The sequence below is a fragment of the Lissotriton vulgaris genome, chromosome 9 (assembly GCF_964263255.1).
Source record: "Lissotriton vulgaris chromosome 9, aLisVul1.2, whole genome shotgun sequence".
Lineage (NCBI taxonomy): Eukaryota > Metazoa > Chordata > Amphibia > Caudata > Salamandridae > Lissotriton > Lissotriton vulgaris.
In genome coordinates, this window is record NC_141697.1 from 58,741,950 (window position 1) to 58,765,382 (window position 23,433).

General features: G+C 44.8%; 1 protein-coding gene across 2 annotated transcripts in view; it reads left to right on the forward strand.

Moving 5' to 3' along the window:
• SPRED1 (sprouty related EVH1 domain containing 1) overlaps positions 1-23,433 on the forward strand; it is a 307,072-nt gene that overhangs the window by 233,885 nt on the left and 49,754 nt on the right. For both annotated transcript variants that reach the window (XM_086937023.1, XM_086937021.1), the window contains exon 4: positions 587-636. In XM_086937023.1, coding sequence (XP_086793149.1) covers positions 587-636 — 50 coding nt within the window. The remainder of the gene's footprint in view (positions 1-586; positions 637-23,433) is intronic.

The following is a 23,433-nucleotide window of genomic DNA, read 5'->3' on the forward strand; positions in this document are numbered from 1 at the left end:
TGCATGCTTGTATGCCTAAGAAATTCAGCTGAGGACGCAGTAGGGTTGTTTTTTACTTCAATGAAGATTCCTATGATGCAGAACCATGGCTACAAGTAAGTAAACATTGTTTTCTACATCGTAGGATCTTTCTTAATAGTTATAAATGTTAGAATAGAATAGCAAGCAAAACATATTTTGTATTACTCTTGCAGGTCTTGGGCATAAGGAACAACAACTCTTAATTCACACAAGACAGTGGGGGAACTCTGAATAAAGAGTTATACATATGAGAGACACCCATTACTTTGTTCCCTCTGTGTGTTTTATTCTGGATTAGGTATTCTACTTAATATGATGTAAGTAAAGTAAGAAGTGCCTCTCTTCCCCTTGAACTGTGTCAGAGAAAAGCAAAGAGAGAGACATGTGACTTTCTGTCAGTCTAATTCAGTTCATACAGTTGGAAAAAAGTAACAATAGCTACAGTGGAAGACATGAAATGACTGGATGGTTTGGGTCATCATTTCTCATTCTCTTGTGTAATAGTTTTTTTCTTCTAGCCTGCTATACATTCGGTCTTATACTTTACTGTTTTCTTTTCCTTCAGGTTGTCCATCATCACACAGTGACACAGAGGTGACGGATGATGTTTTCCAGGTGAGTTCTAAAGTTCTGTAATACATCGGCTGTCGTTTTGGTATGTTAAAGTAAGTTGTCACCATTTTGTCCTATATCTGTACCTTCAGAGAGTGCTCGTGATAGCAAAATGTCATTATGAAACCATGGGTGGGGGAAGATTTTCTGTTGCTATTCCTTTTCCCTGGAATGAAACTTGTTATTTCAGCATTGTGCCTAACACAATTTGTGGATGGAATGCAGAACAAATCAAAACATTAATCGACAGTTAAAAGATCTTGGTTAAATCCATCATTCTTTTGCTCACCATGCCACCCCAGTCTAGACCTGGCCATATGCAAATCCGTCTTGACCCTGTGCCTCATGGGAACAGTCCAGCCCGAACTGCCATGCCAGGTCCTCCCTGGACTGTAAACAAGCATCCTAGGACTGGTTTTGGGGTTTCACCCCTTTTCAGCCAGGATAGCTTGAATCCAGTGGCACGGTGAGCTCGGGACCCAAGTCTGGGCATACCCAGCGCACTTAGGGCGAGACAGCTAAAGACAGACAATTGATGGACGGAATGCAGAACAAATCAATACATTCTCCCCCAGTCAAGAGATCTGGGTTAAATCCATCATTCTTTTGCTCACCATGCTACCCCATTTTAGACCTGGCCATATGCAAATCAGTCCTGACCCTGTGCCTCATGGGAACAGTCCAGCCCGAACTGTCAAGCCAGGTCCTCCCTGGACCGGAAACAAGCATCCTAGGACCGGTTTCGGGGTTTCACCCCTCTTCGGCCAGGATAGCTTGAATCTAGTGGCACAGTGAGCTGGGGTGAATGTATGACATTGTTCTGCATTCTGTCCATCAATTGTCCTTTTTGCATTTAACGCAATGTAAAAACAAACCAATACATCTTTAATTTTTGCATGTAAAGGTTTTGCATTATACTCTGTATGCACCAAACATATTCTCAGTTGGAGTACTAATGACAGTTTTCAGGATCCTGCATTCAGGTAACCAAGGACAGACAAAAAAAAATATCTGTCCATGTTAACTGTAGTTGACCAAATCTCCATCTCTAGTGGTAGTCTCTTCATTTATCCCAGTAAACATTAACACATGCCTGCTTCAGTGAAACACAAAAGAAAAAACTGTTGCTTTCTGCATATAATGCATTTATGAGAAAAATTATGTTATGTTAGATGATTCAGTGTACTTTAGAGATTTAAAATAGTCCCTCATTTGTTGCAATGCTAGCACTCAATAGGAGGCGTAGTGAGGCACTAACCAGCTAGTAGCTCGAGTTGAAAAAGGATGTTCATCTTTCGGGGCCAAATCCTAACCTATCCTTATTTTAAAGCATTATTAAAAGTAAGTCTTGCAGACCACCGCATTGACAAGCCAGACCTAAAGTTGGGTCAACTTTTGCGCCGACTCTCTGGCTCCCCTTACACACAGCCGTACAACAAGATCTAGACCCCAGGCCAGTTGGTACATAGAGGAACTGGGTCTGATGAAACACCACTGGAAACACCCGGGGGAAATGGAAAATGAGCCAGGCCAGTAAAGATGGGAGCGCATTCAAGTCCACACTACCATGCTGCCACCAATGAATCGGACCATGCACCGTTCTAGCAGTCTTCATTGATCCCAGCACCAACCAAAGCAAAGAAAACATGGCCATTGTGAAGGATTTCTCCTCCTCATCAACTGCCTCCAACTTGATCGCCTCCTCGCAGGAGCTCTGCAACAATCTCTCTCAATTCTTCAGCAACAAAATCACCACCATTTACAGCAACTTCAAGCCAAAATTAGACCTGAAAGACTTTGCCAAACACCACCCAATCTGATCCAAAGACTAGTGCTAACCACATGGCCAGTCATGAACCCAGAAGAAACCGCTACCGCCACCATGAAGTTCATACACTCAGGGGCCCCACCAACCCCTGCCTCTACCACTCTTACTCCAAAGGACTGCAACCCATCAGTGCATCCATTCTGAATGCCTCCACCACTTCCCCGACTTTCCCCAACGCTTGGAAACAAACAATTGGCCTCCTATTGTTGAAGAAATTCCCCATCGTCCCCATCTCAACGACCGAGAATGATTTAAGCATGTGAATCTATTAAAGATTCCAATACTGGAGAACTACAGTTGCAGATAAGTAACTTATTTCTTCCTGGTTAGTAGTAGTATTCTTTATTTGGTTAGAAATATAACCATAAAAGATACAAATTAACCATAAATTGATAAAACATGTAAAAACATATATACAGTTAAAATACACCATGAATCAGTCATTACTGTTGGCGAATTGCCAATACTCCGGGGTTATTAGCAAAGTATGACTGGGCCCATTGGGATGAGATGGAGGCACTCTTCCAACATCTTCTTGAGGAAAACAAAAAAAAAAGAGACCATCAAATTGTACAGCAGGGTAAATTAATACCCAATAACTCCATCAGATGTGCCCTTGATTTTGCAGACAGCCATCAGGGGCATAAATACAAGCATACTGCTATTTAGACATGCTTGGCTACGTATATCTGGCTTTAAGCGAAAAGTACAGTAGACACTCCTTAATGTCCTTTTGAACAACAACTTCTATTTGGTCCCCAAGTGGGCCAAACACTAAAAAAGTTTAAGAAGGATACAGAGGTTGCCAAATCAACGGGGGCACATCAACCATTTACTACACCTCACATATAAACGGGGTAATAAACCAACTTCTGCAGATGCCTGTACCTCTGCTTATAGGCAACAGCATCACACCTCCCCATCAAGAGGTTATTACAGAGGCACAAATAGAGGGAGTAATTTCAAAAGACATGGAAGAGGTGCCTCCCCTCGCACCACATCCTCCACTTCCAAACAGTGACTTGCTTCTCATACCCCCGACCATTTAACATTTGTCTGGGCACGACTACAACGTTTTTTCCCCAACTGAAAAAAAATAACAGAGCAGTGGGTTACTGTCTGGAGCCCATCAAAACACTTCCAAACATCCCATCTCGCAGGCACATACTTTCCAAACAGCACCAAACCTTGCTCAAAGAGGAAGTACAGACACTGGTGCAGAAAGGAGTAATAGAGTTTGTTTCTCTAGCACAACAAGGTTCAGGTGTATCCTTTCTATACTTCCTCATTCCCAAGAAAGACCGTCCTGTTCGTCCCATAATAGACCTCAGAACACATCCTCTCAAAGCACTTTCGCATGTTAACTCTTCAAGATGTAATTCCTCTGTTACAACAAGGTGACTTTATGTCTGCACTAGACTTAAACGACTCTGGTTGCTGTCTTTTCACAACCTTGGCCCCAGGAGAAGATAACACCTCCTCAGCAGCTCTCTTCCTAGAGGCCATAGAAGACCCAGAGGCAATGCTGCCTACCTCAGACACTGGATTATCCTGGTCCTTAAGCTTCTGTAGCCACAAAAGTAAGCGGCCCTCTCTGTCCCGGAGGGTCTTTTGAGGGAAGGTCCTGCATCTCTTGCAGTCCTTCACTTGATGATCCGGATACAGGCAGTAGATGCATTTCTTTAGGGGATCTTCTGAGAATAGCCAGAGCTTACCACAAGATTCACAAGGCCTGAATAATGATTTCTTTGAGGAAGACATCCTAAATTCAAGAAAACCTGAAGAAAACTGAGAAGAACCGAGCAGAGCTCAGGGAGACTCCCTTCACATGACGTGCGGTAGAAAATCTGAGAGCCTGAGCCTCTGGGGAGAACATTCTGGTGGGTGCTGGCAGGTGATTGGCTGCAGTTTGGTCTATACAAAATGACTAGGATAGTCATGAGTGTGGAAGTTTTTACTCTTGAAACTCGGGCTACTGTACTTCCTGGTTGGTTATTACCAAGTTTTTTCTTAGGATATTATTGCATATTATTGCTTTTTATATACTGTGATACTCCCACTCCGACGACGGGGAATGATTCAGGCATGTGAATCTATGGAGAACCACAGATTACAGGTAAGTAACTATTGTTCTTATCAACCTTCACAGACTCAACCTTATCTAGGGGCTATTCTCAACACACAGCTAGGATTCGCCTACCCAAATGCAGCCAGGATACACAACATCACACAACTGCTACATCACTTTTACCCCAATCAACACATAATAGTCAAAATAGTTCGACTTCTAGGCATGAAGGAGTCTTGTATTGCAGTAGTGCCTACAAATGTGTCCGCAAGTCAATGGTATCAGTCACAGTGTCATTTACAAGATCTAGTGTTCACAGACAGCCTCACACATCACACCCTGCAGTGGTGGAATACAGTGGCTCCTACTCTACCCTGTTTCCCAGATCATTCTCACAGTGGATGCATCCCTTACAGGATGGGGTGTTCACCTACAGGATCTCACAGTTCAGGGTCTCTGGGACACCAAACACCAGGGTCTCCACATCAACAACCTAGAACTTCAACCAGTTCACCTAGCATTGAAAGCATTTCTAGTTCACCTCAAAGGCAAAGTTGTCTTGATCCGGACGGGCAACACACCCGCCATGTTCTATTTACAAAAAAAAGGGGGCACACTCTCTACAGTTATCACACCTATCTCAAATTATCTGGTGTTGGGCAGTAAGTCACAGCATTCACCTGTTAGCGGAACATCTCCCAGGGATGGACAACAATTTCACCAACCTCCTCAGCAGGATGCAGCAACAAGTCCATGAATGAATGAAATGAAATTTGTAAAGCGCAATGGCTACCCTGAGGCCTAAGGCAATGCTAGAGCTTCAACCTCTTTCAAAAAGGCCAGAGGCAACTTATTCCTGTTGTCATACTCATGAAGTTTAGTATAAAGAGAAAGCAGGGGATTCAGAGTAACACAGAATCCAAAAAAGGAGCAGCATCATCTGAATCCCACAATGGATAACACATGATTAATGTGAGTAAATAGCCATGTAGCTGCTCAACATATATGAGTAAGTGGAACACTGCAAGCAAGCTTCTGAATGAGAAGCCACAATATCTCTTGCAGACCTCTGTTAAACCAGCATTGAAGATCCTAGCGTGAGAACTGGTATCAGCGATAGTAGAATTTCTCCATCTGCTCCGGGTAGCTGAGGAAGACATGTAAACAAACAAAAAACAATGAACTGCTAGGCCTCCCTGGAAAGAGATACTTCTTCTAACACCCATGAAGTGCAGGGGCACCACCTCAGGAGAGGAAGGGCCTTGAAAACATTGCAGAAGCACAATCTCCAAATTCACACAATAGGAGGGGATAGTGGACAAGAATTGGAGCACATGTCCTTAGAACCAGTCATGAACCACCTTTAAAGAGGGGGGATAAGCCGGAAATGCTTCTGGGGCCGGACTTAGGTTTCTGCCATGAGGAACAAAGCCTTGAAGGTGGTGGAAGTCATTGGAATTGTCCTCAAAGATTGAACTCGTTCCTCAAAGGTTCAGCTGGTGCTAGTCAGTGTGAACCAGAGTTCATATGAGGGTGGAACACCCTGCAACGATCAGACTGGAGCTTGCAGATTTTGTACACGAATGAAAGATTCCAGATTAGGATGATGTGCCCTGACACTTAGACGAAGGAGCTCAGTGCTTTGGAGGAGGTACTTAGCATAAGGCTATGCACTGAGTTGGTCCAACTGTTGATCCCTGAAAGCTCGAATTGTGCTGCAATGATCTTGAAGGCGAACCATCAACCTACCCAGAGGGAAGCCATGAATGGAAGGAAAGAACCTGGATAAAAGGACACTTCAAAGGAAAGGAATCATCCCTAGTGCCTCTTATGCGCTGTCATAGTCACTGGTCAATGGTCTGAAACTACTTTTCTCAAGCACTTGTCGCTTTACTATGGTGATGTCAGTAAGAAAAAAACGTACTCTGAAGTCCCAAGTTTTCAATCAACAAAATACGTGTCACGTCTGGGTGAGGGACGTCTCTGGCAAAATATACGGTTCCAAGGGCTAACAAGACGGCCACAGAGAATCCCTGTGAAGAAACAGGCTGCAGACTGACATGGGGAAACCCATCCTAGAGATACAGCAGGAGTGCTTGTGGCCCAGACTCCTATTTTTGGTCAACACTCGAGTGATAAAAGAAAATTGAGTGAAGGCTGACCCAGAGCTTAATTTGAGCTGGTGGTTTCTGGTGCTCTGCACCAGCACTTAATTGATTGCCGGTGCTCGGAACCGGCACTTAATTGTCATCACCACACCTATAAATCTGTCTCATGGTGGCTTCTCATCTAATTTAGAGATGTGCAGAACAACGGTTGTTTATGTATACAATATGCATTAAAAGAAAACATTAATACCTGCCTCCCCAGCCATTCCTTTAGTTTAGGGACCTGGAATAATCTGAATTGTCGCAATTGCAGACGAAAGAGATGGTTAGTAGTTGTTTTGGCACGTCATTGGCAGCGAGTAGGGTGCAATGGGCGGTGCAAGCTGCAGCGGCCTCCTGGTCAGCCTCAGGCCCTGCCACTTATTATTTTACAAATGAAGCACTGGGCTGACCTGAGGATACGGGCAAGTGAAGGAGCCCACTTTTCACGCTGTTTTTAGTTGCTTTTGGGTCGTCCCCTTTCACCCACTAGCTTTCTTCGATCAGTCGCTTCCAGCCATTGGTTGGCTCAGCCCAGTGGAGTAGGCATCTCTGGCCGCTGCTGCTGGCTCCTTGGGTCTCGCTCTCATGTGCTACTGCTGCATGGCTTAGCACTTTACAACCAAACCCATTTACTTTACCAGTGCTTGTTTTCTTCTTCTATGCCAGGCGATGGGTGCCTGACCCGATGGCCTTTTGTATTAAAGAGTCCGGCCCATGGTGCCCGGCGTGCTCCAGAGCAGCGTGCAAGGGTCGAGCTCTCGGGTTTCCGGCCCCGGGTGGCGGCGGAAGCTGAGCCGGGAAGAGGGGGCGTCGCGAGGCTCTCCGCCGGCTGCAGGGGAGCCTGTATTGTAGGGGTGACGCTTTCAGCTCCGGTGTCAAAGTGGTGAAAAGACCTCTGATTTGCAAGCACCGTCTGGAGCTTTTTGCTGCAGGCGGCGAGGATGGGAATAGTACTCGGCTTCTCGGTAAAGGTAACATTTAATAAGCTTCCATTTTTATGTCTATGAAGGAAATAAAGGCCCTGCTCTTCGGCGTGCAGAATGGGTTTCATGGTATCATGTGACATGCCCTCTGTATAAATGCGCTCTAATTCACCAAAGGCTTGCCGCTGCTCTAGTTTTTTTCTTGTTCATAAAATTTAACTGGGTAAAGCTTTTTTCCACTTTGTGTTTTTAATCATGGGTGTGTCCAGTTCGTGTAATATAAGTTCTGCTGCCAGTCAGGCAACTATAAGGCAACAAAATAAAAGGTTTGCTGATTATTGACATTTGTAGGGAGGAGTTACATCTGTGAAGGATGATATCAGCACGAGGAGTTCAGAGTACAGACTCTTGTTATAGTAAATAAGCAGTGGCGGCTGCTCCAATTTACCTGCCCCGCCACTGTGGTGCTCCTCTCCTGACACTGGTCAGGCTGCACAGGCTTCCAGTGGGGCAATCATGGCGCTGCTCTCATACATGATTGGCCTGAGGGGGCTGAGTTGACGCTACCTCAGGTACAGGGAGCCTGGGCCTATTCTCCAACTCAGCTCTTGCAACACAGCTGGGTTGCAGAAACATGAGTGCGCATGTCTGTTTGGCGGGCCTAAGATGGCCGGCCAAACGGATATGCGCACCTAGAAGTGCCCAACACTCCTCCCTAAAGCATGACTCTCGGCATGATGGCCCTGCCCCCATCCTAACTTCGCCTAGCAGTAACGGAAACATGTGCCAGATGACCCTTCATCACCCCCATCCCTCACGGAAGAAAACCCTCGTACGGCGCTACTCTGAGGCACTGTGGCGGTCCCGGGGTCCTATGGGAGGTTTTCTGACCTACGTTTGATTGTAATGTTTGTTCCCCAGTTTACGACATTTCTTCTTGCCGGGGGCACCCCTGCATTAGGTGTTGTGCACCTGCATCATCTTACATTGCACTGTGGCATCTGTATATTATTCCTTGCAGAGTCATTGCTATGCCTTGCTAACTATGATTGGTTGAAGACACTTTTTGAGAACATGTTGTATATTGTTTGTAAAAACCTTTAATTAACAGATTTCAAGCAAAAAAAAGTTCAAAAGGAGTAAACATCCTTCGTAGCACGTCTCCTACTTCAACATCAAGTTCTGTAGCACCCTGTCCCCAAGTTCAGACATGGCGACCTCTCGCAATACCACAGCCTCAGCTAGCAGATTCCAGTGGCCCTGTAGGGATTCTGTACACGTCATGAACGAAAGGCAACCCACCTTTCTTATCAGTAGAGAGTCAACAATACCTCCTCAGTCGCTGCTCGCAGGACCGCAGCGGGCCCCTTGGATGAAAGCCCTGCAATCCAGAGGTCTGCACCTCCTTTCATTCTCTCCAATCTCCAGCTTGGTGTCCATTTTGATAATATTCTCAATATTTCTCCTTTTGAAACCAGCAGCCTCCTCTTGGGTCTTATCTGTCTCATTTTAACCCTGCTCCAGAATACTGGTCCGAGTCGCCTGATGCCACTGTCACTTCATCCCATTTTATTCTTTCATGAAAGGACTCCAGTTTCACCTGAGCCCCGTTATTCATCATTGATACCAATATGTGCGCCCATGGTGCTCTGCCGGGACTTCATTAACTGCAAGCACAACTTCTCACCAGTTAGGGCTCCTTGCTGCATACGCTAGTCCTTTTCCGATTTTCACTGACATGAGCTATGGGGCAGTAAGGAACTCATCCATGGCCTTCTCCGCAGCCATAGTTATGCACTGAAGGGAATGGGGTCTATCAGGCACTATAACAATCTCACAATTTTATTTATTTATTTATTTATTTTGAAAGTTTTATATAGCGCGAACAAGATCTTTGCAGATATCAGCGCGCTTTACAAGGGCACGGGGTGATGGAGTAATAGAATGTAATAGTTGAGGTAGTTAGGTACAAGGTGCATAGTTACATAGGTAGGCCAATTGGGCACTTCTGTGCCCTGCTCCTTGTGTGACGTCGTTAAGTGTACTAGTCAACAGCAGGGGACTTCAGCGACTCACCGAGCTTTCTAATGTCAAATTCCTCCCCGATAACCAAGGGGAAAGGCCTTTGTGGCATATCCTTGGGTGGGACATGTATAGAATCAGGCATCACCCCTGCCACTTCTGCAGAAGGGCTCAATGAGACTGGCTTAATTACTACCCAACTCTAAGGACATAATCCCACTTTGGCAGGAGAGTGTTGGGTGCTACTTTAGTCGTCTTCCCAGGATAAATCGCTGTAAAAGAACAGCCCAATCAGTAGAGGGCCACTTCCCCATCAGTTTCATCACCGCTGGAGACCGCCTGGGCCATCATGGCACACAAAAATGTGGGGTTATCATGTCTTTTATGAAGACGCCCTAAGTCAGCACCACCGTCTGATCATTTACACAGTAACCAGTGGCCACCCCTTTTCCTTTGCCATTTTTTGCTCACCTCTGATTTATTGGCAGACTTGAGAGGTGGGGTTAAAAAGTGCATTTTTTGGGTTATCAGATAGAAGATTGACTTTGCTTGTGATTGCGGGCGTTTGGATTGACAAATAGATATGTCATTCTTTTATAATACAATTTCAAGTTTTAGGCCACAACACACAACTCAGATGGTCTATTAGGAACCATGCTGTTGAGCTACAAGCATTACCTCATCAGACTTTGAAATGACTACAACAAGAGTCAGCAAACAAACACCACTGGGGGCTGTATCGTTTGCCAACTAGGAATTGTCAAATCTGTAGCATGTCTGCAGAACATACCGTTTCAAAAGTGTATTGAGAAACTTATTTAACATCTAGCTTATTTCCATCTGTATATTGGATTCTACAGAAGAAATTGTATATCGTCTTTCCATATGGCATGAAATATCCGGGGAAGGGCCTAGTTTGTATTTTAGAATTTAATTTAATGACAAGAACAGCTCACTTGGACCAGGTTCCGATGTAGAAATGTATCAGTGTTAAATAAACCCATTTGCAAATATAGAAAGGCTTTGCTTCTTTCTGCTAGCAACTTTTCCAGTCTTTCTTTTTTTATTTTTTTATTTCAAAATTTTTATATAGCGCTGGCTAGAGCCGGAGGTATCAGAGCGCTTTACATGAGTATCAGACCATAAATTGCAAGTTACATTGTTACAAAAGTTTACACAGTTATTAGAGCCTGGCAACATAGTGACAAGTAAGATCGAGACAAACAAATGGACAGATACGTAAGGGAAAAAGCAGGCAAGGGGAGATATTCAGGAGAGGAGGGAGTAAGAGCAGGGGAAGTAGAGAGAATGGAGAAGGGGAAGAGGCGGGGAGGGTGATAAAACACAGCATGGAAAGAGGGGTGGGGAGGGTGACGGGGACACAAACCGGTAGACGAGTCAGAGCTGCGTCCAAAGTCCAGTAAACTGTGATCCCAGGGGAAGTGGAATAATTTCCCCATCTCTGTTGCAAGAGGCTCCCTAAACGCAGTGGACTCTCTCAGAGGGGTCTCTGAGACTCAAGGCCTACATACTGGATCCTTCCCCAAAAAGGGGAGAGGGAGTGCTTTGGCCAGGGGTGCCATACCATACCTCAGCTGTGAGTGGCTCCCTTGGCGCAGTGGACTCTCTCAGCGGGTTTGCTGAGACTCCAGAGTATAAATATTGGATCTTTCCCCAACAAGGGGAGAAGGAGTGCTTACTTGAAGGGTACAAAAGGACAGGGGGACTAGGCGGTGTAGCAGGCAAGGGGAAAGATTCAGGTGAGAGGGGATAGGAGCAAAGGAAGTAGACAATGAGAGAAGAGTGCTAAATGGAAACAGATATAGATAGGAGACAAGAAAAAATAATAGTTACAGAAATATGATGGGGGGGGGCGAGACAGGGAGACTGGGAGAACAACTGTGCCCAATGTCCGGCTGGGTAGGTGACGGTCAGGGGATGAACCAAGGCCGATCTCCTCAATAGCTGAACAGAGCAGCTCCACCGGGCGTCGGACATAGTGCTCGGACTCCGATGTCAGTGTGGAGATCAGGAGTACTCTGAGATTGTCAGATTTGGGGGGGGGGGGAAACCATGGTCCGAATGAATTCCAGACGCTATCTTGAGGTCAGACACAGTCCTGGTAGGATTATGTAAGGAAGAGTTTAGTCAAGACTCTTGGAAGGCAAGGTCCTGGCATCAAGGACTCGCACAGCCCAACAATGCACACCCTACCAGTAATGCACACAATTACCAGGAGAGACCTTCACTGTTTTAAATCTGCCAAGCAGTTTCCAAGGAGAATCTGGCCATTTAGCGCTGATATGGTAGAGGCACTCCTGAGAAAACCCATCACTCTCGGGGGAAAAACTCCACAGACTGGAGACAATAGATGCCCATACCTAATCGGGAGTATACATCGAGTACCGGTACTGGTGCACCTACCCCATCCAGGGCCCTGCCGTAAATGGGATAACGATGCCCCGGCATGGATTAAATAGTGTAAAAAAAGGCCGGGCGGTACCTCCTTGTCTTTACTGGTGTACAAAGTGGCAGGCTTTTCTCAAAACTTTCGTCAACTTCTATGGAATACTTTTCAAAGTGATGAAAATTTTAGCTTGCAAATTTTAAATTTTGTGATAGTTTGTCACAAAAGGTAACTTGCAGAGAAAAGGACTAAATACATTTGCTGTTGTACATAGAATGTTTTTTCACACATTTCCTAGTTTGACTGGGTTTGATTAGTAGGAAAATTAGCTCACAGCGCAGTGAAAATCAGTTTGCAGTGCGGAAACACTTTGCACTGCCAATGGCAAACTTAATCCAGGAAACTTCACAACGTTTGTGATTTGCAGACATCAGTTACTATACAAAACATCCCTATGTGACATATTAGTGACTATCTTTGTAGGTTGAAGAGAGTAGGATATTTACTTGGATAAGGATCTCCATAGTACCTACAGAGATTCATTCTGATTTAACATGAGGCACAAAAAAATCTTACTGAACTTCATAATTTTCCCCCCAAAAAACATTGAACATCTATGCCCACCGCCTGGCTGTGTTCCCTGCAAGGGCACACTAAAGAGTATTTACAGATGGGGCCACATGGGGGTGCGATCGGCTGTTTGGCACGCAGACCTTAGCTGCTGGGGCAATGGGCACCTTGGCCTCTACTGCGAAACTGTTGGGTTCCCTGGGGGACTGGATAAGTAGTCAGTTCGGGATGCCTCGACCAAAGCTGCAAAAGACGCAGTGGTACTGTGTGGGTGGCGAGGTGGGGTGGAAAGGCCCAGAAAGCGTGCAGTAGACCTGCTCTAAGCAGAATCAATTTTGTCCCCGAACAAAGGAGTCCCATCAAAAGGCATGTCCATCAAGGAGGACAAGACATTGCCCAAGAATTCAGACGATCGCAGCCACTCGTAGCAACAATTGGCAAACTTGGTGGTCTGCCCGATGTAGTCGGTGGAGTCAAGCCTACAGTGAACCCTGAACTTGGCAGCATCACAGCCATCTTGAATTGTCTGAGAGTGTGCAGGGTGAATTCTTTGGGCACACCAGGGAGGACTTGTGCCACTGACTACCTGAGGGCTTGAATAGCGTCCCAACAAACAGTTGGCATTAGCAGAGTGGAGGGCCACGCTGGAAGAAGAAAATACACATCTGAGGGATTACCTATCTGAGGGAGTGTGGTAAATGTCTTTGGATTAGAGCGGTTGTTGGAAGCCTGCATTACTAGGCTTTCTAGCGAGGGGTGCTGCGAAACAAAAGCCGGGTCGTCAGGAGCATGACTATTGCGCCTGGCAATTTGTCTATTGCCAGGGCTGAGGGCAGCAGAGGAATGTTTGGCCCAAGCCCCCAATAAGGTATCCATCTAAGTCTTGTAGAAAATAAGAAAGGGTTAAGATGTTTGGGGAGTTGGAGGTCAAGGACAATGGTATTGCTGTGAAACTTGTCCTACAAGTGAGTAATCTGCAGGTAGAAGTATCCATCAAAAGAAAAAGTTTCTTATATGCGATAACGAACTTTCTGGTGGATATTCGTATCTCTCCAGATTCCTCACTGTCCCCCCCCGCCTCCCAGCATGATGGATAGGTTATAGGGAAAGTTAATAAGATCTCCTGTTAAAATGTTTTGGTAATGCAATTCTTCATCGACGTTAATCTTCCTGTCAATGCACTTCCTGGCTTCATTGATGTCGCCTGAGGTCGCTTCTGACACCGACCATGTTCAGCACCCTCTACTGGCGATGTCTTTGCTTTGAAGTTTTCCAGATCCAGTGTGACGCCTGGGGTTTGTTCTACAGGTGAGGAATCTGCAGGTAGATAAGTATCCACCAGAAACATCGTTACCACAGATGGGTAACTGTTTCTAGAGGTAATGTGAATGAAAGTCTTGTTATAATGGCATATCTGTTATATTGGGATCAGATCACCATATATTGATAAATAACGCACTCAACAGACCCTCAGAAACAGTGAATATGGGCTAGATGGGAGTCACAAAAAGTAACAGGAGGCCATCTCAGGCACTACCACTAGTGCCCGGGCCTGGCTTATTTTAGTAGCAAGTGGAAAAAAAATGTTTGCAAGATATGACTCAGAAGTTAAACTTTGCTGTTAAAAAGACCATTTTAACCGTAGTACTTCCTCGACATTCAAGTATTTTGCTGCAAGAAAGACGCTGGGAAATTAGCCCATTTTCTGATGGGTCCCCAATGATATTTGAGTTTACTTCGACCTTTGAAATATATGAAATTAGTGACAAAGTAATGGCTTTTTTAATTCTCATAAGCATCAACATTGGCCCAGGATTGGTGTATTTTTTCTAGTCCATTGTTTTTAAGCTTTAGAGTTGGTCAGGTAGAGTAGCTCTGCTTGAATGATTCAAATTGTTCTATTGGCCTCTTGAGGAAGACGGGACCGAGAAGGTTTAACTAATAGACATGTACAAGACATGGTGTTGAAATGGTCCAGGTACTAGAAGATTTTTTTAAAGTAAATAATAGGACAGAACAGATGAGTTGATGTGGGGTTCATGCAAAGTCTTATTGAAATGTAGTGTTTTGCTTTCTGACATTTGAATTGGTGAGAATTTAACAAGGATTTGTTACAGACGAATGAGAAAATGAATAGAATAAAACATGAGCTTTTGATTACTCTCGCGTGTGCAATCTTCCAGTGGCTGAATGAATGTGTTCTTTATTAAGTCGTTAAGCTAATTTCGTTTTTCCACTCAATGTTTCCATGAACAGGAAGGGAATGCTGGCCAACTAATATAGCTTGATAGACATGAAAAGTGGATTATAGATCCCGCACTGTCCGGGTCAAATGAAACTGTAAAACTGTTCATTAGGGTACTGAGGTCAACGCTGGCACATGAAGCGTGGGGGCATCTGCCTACAGGGTTCATTCGATGTAGAGAAAAAAATACTATTCTCTTTGCCCAGTTCTACATCTCTAACAAACATCACAATAGGCCTTCTAGAATGTTTGTTTCTTTGAAGCTGTCATCTGACGTCTGTTGTGGTATCATTCTTTAGATGACCCCTTTAATTTGAAACACGCATAATGATTCGGAAAGATTTAAACGTTTTTTCATGTATCTCTTTTAAACTAATGATGCAACGTAAACATTTATTCCAAATTTGGGACCAACTCGGTCAGTATGCTTTTAGACCCCATTACTCGTAACAATCAGACGGGATTGGTTCTGGGAAGACGTCGCGGTCTTGACAGGAAAGGACATGAAGCTTCTCTTACCCATAATGACTTGATGTGCCAAACAAGTGTTTGCTGAAGCTTGACCGGGAGTTCTTTGTGATGGTTTAGAGGAGCAGGTGCATGGACCACCGTTAATATGAAGTATTTAGGCTCCTACTGCCAGTGTGATGATCAGTGGAGCCTCATTACACTTTTGCAGTAAAATAAGCAAGGAGGTAAAGGTGCCCACTTTAGTCAGTTCAATTTGATTTGTACACTGACCACTACCTCACATGATTAGAACTGGAACTGTATTTCCCCTTCTAAGTTATGTGACCATCCAACAAAAAGTTCTGTATATGTACACTTCCGCATAATATGTTTTCCTTCCTCTAATCAGAGTGCCTTTGCCTCTCTGAAGACAACGAGCCAGTTATGTGGCGTGGCTGGAAACATGGTAAAGGGTGAAAACCCAGTAATTCTCTGGAAATAGGACAATAGTGCATGGGAGGAGGAGTCAAAAAATGAGAAATCTGGGGATTCCAATAACTAATTTTTCTGAATACCTCTTCCAAGCATATTATACAACACAGCTTAAGATGAGAACTAAGGTTTCAGCCATCTACAAACCACCAACAGCCAGGGCGACCACCTGTACTCTTCACGGGGGCTTTCCTTTCAAATCCCATTTAACCTCATTAGGACCACGTGTTGATTGTTTGTTAATGGGATGCAAGGCTCCCACATTTCCGCTTTACTATGCAGAATGTTTTTATTAGCAGTATGGGGAATAGCCAGTTGTCTGGCACTTTACTACTTGTGTCAGTCTTCTCTGCCATGTACATCTCAATCAATCAGGCGTTTGTTAAGCGCGACTACTCACCGGTAAGGGTCTCAAGGCACTGGGGAGGAGGGCGGAGGGGTTAGCACGCTCCAGTCCATCAATGGGGGGGTCTGTCGAAGAGCCAGGTTTTGAGGTTTCTTGCAAAGATGGGGAGCAATGTTGTCTGTCTGAGGTGGAGCGGCAGGGCGTTCCAGGCTCGGGCCGCGAGGAAGGAGAAGGAGCGGCCTCCCAATCTGGATTCTCTGAATTTAAAGAAAGTGGATCCTGCAAGGAACACATATCATCTTGACCATCTCAGACACTACCACTGGTGCCTGGGCCCTGATTTCTCTAGTAGCAAGTGGAACATCTGTGCCTTATTTCAAGATATGACTCAGAAGGTAACCTTTGCTGTTGAAAAGACACTTTTAGCCATAGTGCTGCCTCAGCATTCAGGTATTTGGCTGCAAGAAAGCAGCAGCAGTGGCATAATGCAAAAAAAATTCTGGGCTTGCCAAAGTAGTGTATTGATTTTGGTGTGGGGTCTGGGGATCTCAGCACATACTAATAAAGCTTAGCTCTGGGCAGAATCCCAAGGAGTCTGAAACCCTTACCAGTGGTCATTCAGAGTCACCCTTGCAGCCTAACTCTGTACTTCATCTAGAAGCGCTCTCATAGCTTAATGATGTGCATGTTCTCATGGTGCTCGGGGAGCCCAATATCGCACTTGGTCTGAGCAGCTAAAATGGTCTAACCTCGCTTCTGGTGCACAATCCTTGCCCTGTGGTGAGGGGCACTCTACTGCACAGCACCTGCTTAGCAGTTTCATTTTCTTGGAGTACATGAGGTGGTATAGCACTGACGATCCAAAATCCAATCAAGACCCTGATGACATGGCCCAGCTTCATCCACATCTGTAAAAGTGCCTCATGCTGCACATTATTCCACCATGGACTTTGAACTGTACCTCTAAGGACAAGGTCCAGAAGGTTTTCGACCAATTGCTCCATCCATTGACACAGTGACAGGAGGCTTGTGTCTTTGAGGAGATCATGTACGTAAAGACAGCATGCGATGAGTACTCCTCCTTTTCTTGTGAGCGAGAGTGGGTCAAAGTCTTTTGGTTCTTGGACACCGTGGGAATTCCACTTCTGCAATGGCACCATCAAAGGAGTCCTCTAGACTTTCACAGAGATTTTTTTCTGTGATCAGTAGCAAAGAAACCTAGAAGAGGCAACGGTTTCTGTTATATTGGCCCCTGTAGGAGGTATCAGAATGCTGGGTTTTAGAATCAGCTCTATGAGACAAACTGTTTTGGATATCAGCTTTCGACTCCAGCATTTCTCCTATTTAACGGTTTTGCATTGGCAAGTGCTTATTTGGGGGCATGCTGTGGAGTAGACTGTACAAATGAGGCGTGACAATATGTCAACAGACACTGCCAGTAGAAGCTACTAAGAGTGAACTCAGAACTCTAGGGAAGGAACTGTCTTGGAAGGAAGACGGGGAGTATCTGAGAAAGAAACAAATCAATGCAATGTATGTTAAATAGTTGGCAGAAAGAAGCCTGGTTCCCATACAAATCGTAGGCTCCTATGTGAAGTATTAAGATTGAGAATTAGTATTAACCACTGGATGATAAATGAGAAAATAAAAATAAAAATGATGCAACCGGATGGCAAATGTACATTTATTTGGGAATCTGGCCGCCTTCCACCGGATTGGCGGCATGTTGAGATTGTTGTCTTCTTGAAACCTAGCCGTTCGCCGGAAGACTTCTCGTCCTATTGCCTGATTTCCTTACTCAATGTAGAAGCTAAGCTTCTTGCCAAAGTGATTCCCAATCGTTTAGTTCCCCATATTACGGAATTAATCCATGCAGATCAAGCAGGATTTATGCCAAACCGCGCTACGAGACGCAACATTAGGCATGCCCACAATGCCATTGCGGCGGTGGATAAACTCGGTACTCTGGCCACGCTTCTTTTGGCGGATATGAATAAGGCCTTTGACTGTCTTAGCTGGATCTATCTCTTTGCCCTGCTTACTCGCCTTAATATCGGCCCCGGTTGCTTAGTCTTATTTGCCTGTTATATACAGCCATAACTGCCTCAGTCCGTGTGGCTGATTCGGGTTTCTAAATGTTTCCCTGTTGGACGGGGGACACCTCATGGTTGCCCTCTCTCTCCGTATCTTTTAGCCCTAGCTATGGAGCCATTTGCTGCTTGGGTGCGGGTGGACGCGCAGCTATGTGGCTTCGAGTGGGCTTCTAGTATTTCGGACTGCATAACGCTTTATGCGGATGATGTCCTCTTCTTTCTCACTGATCTCACTCGGACTGGCCCACGTCTCCTCCGCATTATGCAGATCTTTGGTGAAACCTCTGGTCTTTATATGAATCGAGGGAAATCCTTTCTGAGGCTGTTGCGGGCGGAGATGGACTCGGTGATTGGTCGCTGAGGTAGTTGTGGCCCCGGATGGTTTTAAGTACTTGGGAGTGCATCTCTCTTCGTCCCAGGCCCTGGCATGGAGTCGGAACCTCGCCCCGCTGTGGATGCAGGTGGGAGACCAGACACGTGTATGGTCTCATCTGCCCCTGTCTCTTTTTGGAAGATCCGCTATCTTTAAAGTGATTTCTTTGCCGTGTTTCCTTTACCAGCTGCAGAACTATCCATATTCCATCAAACCGTAGTGGTTTTGTCAACTAAATCTATCTTAGCCCGTTTCTCAAATGGGGGGTGTGCTTCCAATCTACATACTCTGGTGGAGTAGCCACCCCAGATGTCCATGCATATTATATGGCTTCCCATATACTGGTCCTCAATGACTGGTGGTATGGTGATCGTGGTGACCCGGCTTATGCGGAGGAGCGCTGGGGGATGACGCTCTCCAAAAGGTTCTTTATTCAGCAGCATTGGTTCGTGAGCTACCACCCTCTATAGCTCTGACTTTCAAACTTTGGAGAGCAGCGCTCCGTCAGAAGGGTTGGTGGGGGAGACTCACTAAGGAAACTCCACTGTGGAACAATATGCAAATACCTCAGCTGATGCACCTGACTGGTTTTTGGGGCTGGGAGGCCATTGGGATAGATGCAGTGGGAGCAGTTGTACGTGGCCGTACTCTTAAGTCTTTTCTAGACCTACAAACTGAATATGATATGCCTCGGACACAATTTTACCTCTAGCTCCAATTCCGGCACGCCTTCACTCCCTCTATATCTCGTTTAACAGAGATTCCTGAATTTAATCCCATAGAGGCGAAGATGTTTATGGGTGGCCTGGGGGATCACAAAATTACTCAAATATATCGTACACTTATTAATAACACTCCCACTACACTCCACAAAACTAGAGCGGCATGGCAGCAAGACCTGGGTCCACTGGAAGAGGATGACTGGGTGGAGGCTTTGGCACCTCCAAGCAGCGCAGCAATTGCAGCTCGCCTGCATCTTATTCAATTTAAATACTTACTCAGAGCTTATTGGCACAGGCTGTGGCGTGCCGGACTTATTGCATCTCCACATTGTCTGCGCTGTAACTCTATAGAGGGTACATTTCTGCCTACTGTATGGGCCTGCCCAGTGCTGACCAATTTCTGGAAGGGGGTATTTGGATGCCTGTCCGAGGTCCTAGGGTGGTTTCTTGCCTCCTCACCGAGGTTGGCTATTTTACACATTACGGAAGATATAGACAGAAATAGTGAGTGTTGCTGCTTGTGTAGTCATGCACCTTTTCATAGGGGCTAGAATAGAGAATGTGTGAGATGGCCACAGCTATGATCCCGAGTGCCTAGGAGTTTAGGTAATGTCATTCAGTTGGCAAAGAGTTATATCACATTAGGTTCCGCTTTTTGTCAGACAAAGGCTGGCACTATTCTCTTCAGATGCAGTCGAAGTTGAAGTGCTTCCTAATGGCTTTTCCGTTAATGTTGGGGACAGCTTGGATCAGGGCCCCTTTCCACTTTTTAGCTTGATGTGTGATCACAACCAGCAGTGCCGCTAGTGTACAAAATATTCATGAAGTGTTCACATCTGGGACCAGCCTGACTCAAGCTCTCACCTGTGACTCAAAGTATTTAAGAGATGGTCCTGACGTGCATGGACAAGGACATTGTTGGCAAGTATTTCTAACTGATGCCCAAGAGCGAAGGATTCACGCCCGGCTTTTAAGATACTGTGTGACCAAGTGAAGGATTTCCATTTGGATTCATTGTGTTTACATGTCTATTTTAAAAATCTGTCATGGATCGGTCCTACCTGAACATACGTTGGACCCCACAGATTTAGATTTTTTTGATTCTTCCAGCTAATGCTAGTAAGATTTCTTTTAATTCACTGTTAACTCCTTAACCGCGGTGCAAATTCCGCCGCGGTGCGGGAGTTCTATTATGTAGGCGGGGCCGCGTCGGCCAATGGCCGTACGCAGCACTACGGAGAGTGCTCGCGACGGCCGTTGGCCGACGCGTGCACGCAACGGGTTAAGGTTTGTCAGCTGTAGAATGTGTGGAAAGTTACAGCCATGCCTTGGAGTAGTGATCCTTGTTCTCTAGTAGAATGGGCACTCCTCAACCCATTGTAAGGAGCTGACGTTTGTAATATTTACTCCTTCTGAACCTGTTAAAAAAATAAGCCTGGCCCACCCCTGGGCTGTTCTTGCGCTTTCAGAAGCAGAGAGGCATCCCCCAACCATTCTGTTGTGATGTGCAAAGGATAAACACTCCTTCGTCCTACTTTCCCTTCCCATTACACATCTCTGCCATCATCACCATCCCCTCGAGATATTCTTCCAGGAACTATTTGAAATTGAAAACTTTGGTGAAGAGAGGACCTCATGTAAGATGCATCCATTGTTTATGTAACGTCCTTCTACACCAGAGACCAGGCAGCAGCTGCCACCACTGGAACACTGGTTGTGTTACAACTTTTCTCATGAACATTCTACAAGAGAATGCCAGCACTCCATACTTCCTTCACAAAACATAGTTAAGAGACCAAACACAGTCTTACATGAAAAACTGAAAATAAAATAAAAAATCTGTAAATATAACAACCAGTAAGTTAGTCCACCTTTACCAATACAGCCGGTTAAATTGAGCTTGTGCAAATTCATATATTATTTTTTTAAGTAGTATTGGGAACTAGAGCAGAACTCCTCACAACCTCTGAGCCCTCCAAAAAAGAGAGGGCAAAATAGAACATTACATTACATAATCCTTAAATCTTGTGGGCCTCAACCTTACTCTTCGGAGAGTTTGTCGCCAACTCCCATCAATATCCAACTCGAGATTCACCATCTTCTTGCTACTTGCACCTAGTTTTTCACATATGTATATGGATTCCGAATCGTGGACACTAGCCTCCAAACTTTTGTTCCACACTTTCCAATTTTCCAAAACAACAACATGATCTTTGACTTCCTGAAACTCCAGTTTTAGCAGGCAGTCTTTGTGCTATTGGTTTTTTTTTAACCACATTTGTCACATCCATCACTCTGTACATTTTACCTAACTTCTATGCATGTCTAATTCTTGGACCCAGCCACTCTTTCTCAAGGCGAAAAGTTACACCCCAGAGCTGGCGTGAGGTACGGTTCTCATGGCCTGGAGCACAGGCGTAACTACAGACTTCCACCCCAACCCATTTGCCAAACTGTAACTGGTCCTTGATAATGCGATTTTACCTCTCTACCAACCAGTTATTCCGAGGATGGAAAATGAGAGTTCTCACTTGTTTTATACCAGCAGACTCCAGAAATGTGCGCATTTCCTTAGACACTAATTGAGTGCCGTTGTTAGTAACCAGTCAGTTCTTCTGGCTATCCCTTCCTTTTGAACACCTCTCAGAAAATATCTATTACAAAGACCACGGTCACATTTTGACTAATTTTACTTTGGCTATTTGGACAAACATTTGATTAGAACCAGGGCAATTTTGGCGTACTACCCAGCACTCCTAATAATCGTGAGTTATCAAATGTTAATGTATACCATAGACAGTTTGTAGTAACAACGGGACTAGGGACAGTCACCTGTGTTTTTTCACTTAGGAGATACACACAGCAATCCCTGACAACATGTTCTGTAGTCTTGTCCAATCCCAGGCCACCAAAAGCCACCCTTAACATATGCTTTATTGGACTTACACCTACATGCCCCTTATGAGTTAGATTAACCATAGGCACCACTAAAAGACCTCATCTTCACATAACTCCACGTACAACCGATAATTCCTCAAATTCTTTTGTACGGAATCAAATTCCTTACAATCATGGGCATCTAATGTGCTTTGTGCACAACTAATTGAGCTTTATCCTGTAAAATAATGCAATAAATTCAGCCTCTGAAACATCTGTGATACTAATTCACCCTTTCACACCCCCTCACATGGCTGATGCATGCCCACTTGGAGCTCAAAATATTTTGCTTTGACACAACCATGTCTGGATGATTAAGGTCTAATATGGCTTAGAGGTCGCCTTGTTCATTCCAACCGAGCAGTTTTTTTGATTCATGCATAACCACATATATCGACCCAGTAGTTATATACCTCTCAAATTCTAGCGTGGTTTCGAATTTGCCTGCCTCCTCCACCTTTTTACCACCATAAGCAAAACTTATTATGCAAGATTCTTGTAGCTGTATTTCACCAGAAGCGGACAGATCGCTTCTGTTGATCAGTGTTAAAGGGGACGTGAATCCGCCATAATGTAATCTGCTTGTTGTGTATGGTGATATCACAATAGGGATGTTTTAATGTGCGCTCAAAGTTTACTGAAAATATCTTGAATACTTTATCTACCCCATATTCAGAGGAGGATTATGTTGGTACAAAATGTTCATCCTCCGAGGATGGTGTGTCCTTTTAAGTTTTTACAATTTGAGTGCGTCGAAGTTGCTCACCCATCGAGGATTTGCTCACAAGTGTAAAATGCCCTTTTCTTCCACATTTAAAACAAATCTTGTTGAAAGCCACACAAATCTTGGCATTGCCAAGGTGTAACATACATACACACTAGAAACATTAACATTTCATTTTTCTCACAATTACTCTTGGTGCTGGGACTGTCGCATTTTTGATGAGGCCTTTCACTCACAACTTTTACTGTATGTTTTTCCAGTTGTGTTGAGATTAGTTTAATCTCTCTAGACCCAGCACTTATGCTACGACCTTCCATGTGAACATTCTACACCAGAATACAACACTTAGGGAGTCATTAAATTGATTCCTCTGGAGGATGTGAATTTGGGGTTTACTTGCGCTTCTTTACATCGAAAGAGGAGCAGAGGCATGAACACTACTGGGGCCTG